The sequence below is a fragment of the Galeopterus variegatus genome, unplaced genomic scaffold, assembly GCF_000696425.1.
Source record: "Galeopterus variegatus unplaced genomic scaffold, G_variegatus-3.0.2 Scaffold27373, whole genome shotgun sequence".
Classification (NCBI taxonomy): domain Eukaryota; kingdom Metazoa; phylum Chordata; class Mammalia; order Dermoptera; family Cynocephalidae; genus Galeopterus; species Galeopterus variegatus.
In genome coordinates this window covers 2,172-8,489 of record NW_007753484.1, presented here as the reverse complement: position 1 = coordinate 8,489, position 6,318 = coordinate 2,172, and the positions used below count along the sequence as shown (strand labels likewise).

General features: G+C 41.1%; 1 protein-coding gene across 1 annotated transcript; it reads left to right on the top strand.

The window, feature by feature from the left end:
* The first annotated feature begins 1,387 nt into the window (after positions 1–1,387).
* Positions 1,388–4,698, top strand: LOC103583736 (tRNA-specific adenosine deaminase 1-like). The gene is made up of 3 exons (XM_008564973.1): positions 1,388–1,998; positions 3,879–4,024; positions 4,538–4,698. Exons 1-3 carry the CDS (start codon positions 1,403–1,405, stop codon positions 4,696–4,698), a joined length of 903 nt encoding a protein of 300 aa, XP_008563195.1. The 5' UTR covers positions 1,388–1,402.
* Positions 4,699–6,318: the final 1,620 nt, after the last annotated feature.

The following is a 6,318-nucleotide window of genomic DNA, read 5'->3' as shown; positions in this document are numbered from 1 at the left end:
CACCAAGTCAAGGGTTAAGATCCCCTTACCAGTCATCTTTAAAAAAAAAAAAAAAAAAAGACCACAGATGTATTATTTGCACACTTTAGTAAAGCAACACACATTAGGTTAGAGTCTGAAGAAATAGTTCCCTTCTCACGGGAGAGCTGTGCTTTTTACTGACCTCTGGTTTTCTTTGGTTCCCTATAAGCACAGAGATCAGAAGTCTCTAAACAAGCATGGAGAAACACTGCAAGTTTTGGAAACAGTGATTTAGACCAGGTTGTATGATTTATTGCAGTCTTTACTGTGGAGATGCACATCATAAAATTTCCAAAATGGGAACTTTTGAGCAATGTTTGCCAAATTTATTTAACCACGAAATAGAGTACCCACTTTTGTTTTCTAAGACATCTTATGGAATAATATTCCACAAAATGCACTTGGGTAGCCTTGTTCATTCTAAACCAGTGGTTCTCAAAATGGTACAGTTTTGCTCCCCAGGGGACATTTGGCAACATCTGGAGAACTTTCTTATCAGACTTGGAGGGTACTATCGACATCTAGTGGGTAAGGATCAGTATGCTGTTAAACATCCTGTAATGCATAGGACAGACCCCTACAGCAAAGAATTATCTGGCCCCAAATGTTATTAGTACAGTGGTTGAGAAGCTCTGGTTTAAAGCAGTGTTTCCAGAACTTCCTAGTGATAAGATTACCTGGGATCTTTGTTAAAATATTCCAGACCCCTCTCCTCCAGGAATTTTCTTTTTTTTTTTCTTTTTTTTTAAAAGATGACCGGTAAGGGGATCTTAACCCTTGACTTGGTGTTGTCAGCACCACGCTCAGCCATTGAGCTAACCGGCCATCCCTATATGAGATCCGAACCCGGGGCCTTGGTGTTATCAGCACCACACTCTCCCGAGTGAGCCGCAGGCCAGCCCTCTCCAGGAATTTTGACGCACTGGGTCTAGGATAGAGTCTTCAACACAGGATTCTTATTAGGGAAATTTGGGCATGTGCTCTTAATTTATCTCAGGTCAGATGGGAGAATAGATTGATCTTTGATTAAAGCAGTGGTTCTCAAACTTGAGTTTGCATCAAAATCACCTGGAGATCTTGTTGAAACACAGATCACTTGGCCCCACCTCCAGAGTTTCTGATTCAGCTGGTCTACTGTGGGTCCCAAGAATTTGCATTTTTTTTTTTTTTTTAAACATGACTGGTAAGGGGATCTTAACCCTTGACTTGGTGTTGTCAGCACCACGCTCTCCCAAGTGAGCCACAGGCCGGCCCTCCAAGAATTTGCATTTCTAACGAGTTCCTAAGAGATGCTGATGTGGCTGGTCCAGGGGCCTCACTTTGAGAATCACTGGTTTAATGGGTTCCTTCTTCTACAGGTGGGGATGCCTCCATCATTCCAATGCTTGAGTTTGAAGATCAACCTTGCCCTCCTGCCAGCAGAGATTGGGCCAACAACCCATCAGGAGAAGCCATTGGTAACCAGGAAGCTCCTGAAAATAAAAGGAAATGTGAAGACCTTGACAGTCCTGTAACCAAAAAGATGACGCTTGAGCCTGGAACTGCTGCAAGGGAGGTCGCCAACGGTGCAGCTCACTATCAGAGTTTTGACAAGTGGGGAGGTGGCCCAGTCCCACCAGGTGTCAGCAGCTCTAATCTCGCTGTAGAAGGACTGGCCACTGTCACCAGAATGGCCTCCAATGGTGCCAAAGTGGTGGACATTTATAGAACTGGAGCCAAGTGTGTGCCTGGAGAAACTGGAGACTTGAGGAAGCCTGGTGCTGCATATCACCAGGTAGGGCTGCTCCGAGTAAAGCCAGGCCGGGGAGACAAGACTTGCTCCATGTCCTGCAGTGACAAGGTGGCCCGATGGAACGTCCTCGGATGCCAAGGAGCACTGTTGATGCACTTCCTGGAAGAGCCCATCTACCTGTCAGCTGTGGTCATTGGGAAGTGCCCATACAACCAAGAAGCCATGCACAGAGCACTGATGGGGAGGTGAGAGGGCAGTGGGGTCGGGCTCACTTGGAACAGTCGTTCTGAGAGGCAGTCAGAGAGTACATCCAAAGAGCCTAAAAAAATCTCTTTACTTTTGATTCAACAGTTCTAGAAGTTTGTCCTAAGAAAATAAGAAAGTATTCAGACATTTAGCTTGTATGTAGTAATTTTTAAAAAGAAAAAGGAAACACCTGAAATACCCAGCAGTGGGAAATTAAGTGATTTTTTTTGTTGTTGTTAAAAATAATATTGATGAATGTTTAATGTGGGGAAATGTTCATAATGTTTAAAGAACGATATAGAAGATAAAATCAGCTCATTTTGGTCTTATAGTTTATATGCACATAGAAAAAATTGTGGGAGGATGTACACCAAGGTATTATTGATTATCTCTGAGTTGTGGTATTATGTGTGGCTTTTTCCCTTCTTTGTTACTGCTATATTTTCTAATTTTTCTATAGCATGCACACAAGTATATTGCTATTATAATTTTATTAAAAACCCCTCAAGCATTAGTTTTAGTTTTTAAAAAGACAAAGGATGACCACACAAGTGTGGTCTCCCTGAAGGAGGCAGCCAGACCCGATTAATGCTATAGTAAATGAGGGCAGGGCAGAGCCATGGCCAGGGAAGCCTCGTGTCAAACATACAGACCCTGAAGCAGACTCCAAAAAGTAGCCCCAGGATATGACCCAGCAATTTCATTCTTAGCTACTTACCCAAGAGAAATGAAAACATACATCTGCACAAAAGCTTGTACACAAATGTTCATAGCAGTACATTATTCATAACAACCAAAACGTGAAACACCCAAATGTCCCTCAACAGATGAATGGATAAACAAAATGTGGTCTGTCCATACAATGGAATGTTATTCAGACATAAGAAAAAAAAAATGAAGTGCTGATACATGCTACAATGTGAATGAACCTTGAAAACATTGAAAGAAGCCACATATTGTATGATTTCATTTATGTGAAACACCCAAAATAGGCAAATACATAGAGACAGACAGATTAGTGGTTGACGGGATAGAGAGTGCTCATGAGTGCAAGGTTTCTTTTTGGAGTGAAGAAAATGTTATAAACTCAGGGGCTGGCCAGTTAGCTCATTTGGTTAGAACATGGTGTTGATAACACCAAGGTTCAGGGTTTGATCCTTGTACCAGCCAGCCACCAAAAAAAAAAAAGAAAGATTAAAGTCATGGTTGCACAATTTTATTAATGTACCAAAAACTATTGAATTATACACTTTAAATGGTTGGATTTGAACCATTGATGGTATGTGAACTATATGCCTATAAAAGATATTCTTTAAAAAAAAAAAAAAAGGGCAGCCCTAGGCACTCGGCCCAGGACATTTTCTGTGTTTTCCCTCTTCTGGGACTTGAAGTTGGTATCTGCTCAGTTCTAGACCAGCATGATGTGTTGGCATCCAGTTTGTGTGAAAGATACAGGAGAAAAAAATCAAGCTTTTATATTACAGGATAATTCTGGTTTCTGGTGTGTTTGAAGGATTCCCTGGGAATCAGGAGCCAACAAAAACTTTCTGCTTCAAGTTTTCAAGTTTTTCAAAGCCTACATCAGGAATGCAGTATGGTATTATCGACATCACTGAAGGACACTGACTTGATTTTTAGTTATCTCTTCTGAGTGATGGGGAGGGATCTTTCTCCAACCATAAGGTTCTTAAGATCTAGATTTTGTTCTGGCACACTCTCTTGTCCCTGTCCCAATAAACACATGAGCAAATAAATCCACACACCTTCTAAGACCTTTGCCTCCCGCTAAGGCTCAGGGGTGATGATGTGGGGTGATGATGTGCATACTCTTTTTCTGTAGGAGTGTGCCTAAACTGAATGCATTTTCCCTCACATTTAGGTGTCAGAATGTCTCAGCTTTACCCAAAGGCTTTGGAGTTCAAGAACTGAAAATCCAGCAGTCAGATTTGCTATTTGAACAGAGCCGCTGTGCAGTGCAGGCAAAAAGGGCCAACAGCCCAGACCGACTTGTTCCTTGTGGGGCAGGTAAGTGATCCAGGTTACACTTGCCCTGGAGTAACTTCTCCCCTGACTGAGAGTGGCCTGTGAGGGTCTAAATAACCCCCAGCCTGGGAAGACAGTTTACCACTCAGTAACATGAGCTTTGGAGACACCCACACTGAGTCAAGTTTACGTTCTCTGTGACCCTGGGCAAATTACTAATCCTCTCTTGGCCTCTGTTTCTTTATCTTCAGATTAGAAGATATCATTTTTCAGGGTTATTATGAGGATTAAGAGGAAATTCTAATTAATGCATTTATTCTGTGTCCAGCATATAATAAATGCAATGATTATTAGCCATTATAATGATTATAATGAATTATGAACTACTTTATACTATTGTACCCTGAAGGCCAAGCATCAAAGTGGTAGTCATTGTCTCTGACGTCATATCTAGCTCTCTTGGGCCTGTAGTGTCAGAGAAATACTTTTAATAAAATGCCTCTGGCATTTACAGGAAACAACAGTTTTAACCCCAGAATCTCATTTTTTTCATAGCCATCAGCTGGAGTGCAGTTCCTGAGCAGCCACTGGATGTTACTGCTAATGGCTTTCCACAAGGAACAACAAAGAAAGGAATCAGAAGACTTCAGGCCAGGTACAGCATATTGGGGCAGGAGGAGATGGTGGCCGTGAACTCACATCTTATCACTATCTAATTCTGGAATGTTTTCATCACCCCAAAAAGAAAACCCATGCCCATTAGCAGTCATTACCCACTCTTCGCTCCCCAGCCCATGGAAAACTCTAATTAATTTACTTTTTATCTCTGTGGATTTGTTTATTCTGGACATTTCATATAATTGGAATCATATAGTATGTGACCTTTTCTATTTGGCTTCTTTCACCTAGCATAATGTTTTGGAGGTACATTCATGATGTAGCATGTATCAGTACTTCCTTTTTATGACTTGAATAACATTTTACATATGGATAGACCACATTTTGTTTATCCTTCTTCCACAGATGGGCATTTCGGTTGTTTCACTTTCTGGCTGTTGTGAATTGTGCTGTTATGAACACTTATGTACAAATTTTGGGGGTTTCTTGACATATGTTTTCGATTCTCATGTATAGCTAGGAGTGGAATTGCTGGGTCATATGGCAACCATATGTTTAACTTTTCGAGGAACTGCTAAACTGTTTTTTTACAGCAGCTGTACCATTTTGTTCTTACCAGCAATGTATGAGAGTTCTGATTACCCGGCATCCTTTACAGCACTTGCTATTGTCTGTCTTTTTTTATTGTAGCCATTCTAGTGGGTGTGTAGTGGTATCTCATTGTGGTTTTGATATGCATTCCTAATAAGATTAATGGTGTTCAGCATCTTTTTATGTACGTATTAGCCATTAGTCTGTCTACTTGGGAGAAATGTCTATTCAGAGCCCATGCCTGTTTTAATTGGCTTGTCTTTTTATTCTTGAGTTGCAAGATTCCTTTATATATTCTAGATACTAGTCCTTTACCAGATATATGACTTGCAGATATTTTCTGCAGTTCTACAGGTTATCTTTTAAAGCACAAAAGTGTTAAATTTTGATGAAGTCAAATTTATGCATTTTTTTCCTTTGGTTGGCTGTATTTTTGGTGCCATATCTGAGAAGCCATTGCCTAATCCAAAGTCACAAAGATTTACTGTTTTTTTTCCCATAGTTTTATAGTTTTATCTCTTATGTTTAGGACTTTGATCCATTTTGTGTTAACTTTTCTATGTAATAGGAGGTGGGGGTTCATCTTCATTTTTTGCATGTGGATATCCACTTGTCCCAGCACTGTTTTTTGGAAAGACTACTGTTCCCCCAGAGGAGATTTTTTTTTTTTTTTTTTTTAAAGATGTCCGGTAAGGGGATCTTAACCCTTGGCTTGGTGTTGTCANTCCAGCAAAGATTAAATTTTGGGAGCTTTAAAAATCTTTCCCAGAGAGTGAGATGGGGATACTGAGAGTGGACCAGAGATGCATTTTTTGGTTTAGAGTGAGACTCCAAACCCAGATCTGTTGACTTAAAAGTCTTTTCCTGTGGTCACCCTGCCATCTACAAGAGCTGGGGTCTCACAGCATTGGGCCTGCAGCCTTCAGCTATGATAAATTGAGGGATTCTGGGCTGCTCTGTCTAACCAGCTCCCTCTTCTAGAGCATCGGATGCCTGCTGGCAACGTAATCACGCCTCTTTACAGCTACAGGAGGCTGGGAAGGTGGCCTGGAGACCTGCCCAGTTGGCCCATTCAGGTAACATATTTGGTCTCACTATTCCCTTAAGTTTCCATTTGGGTAAGTTCC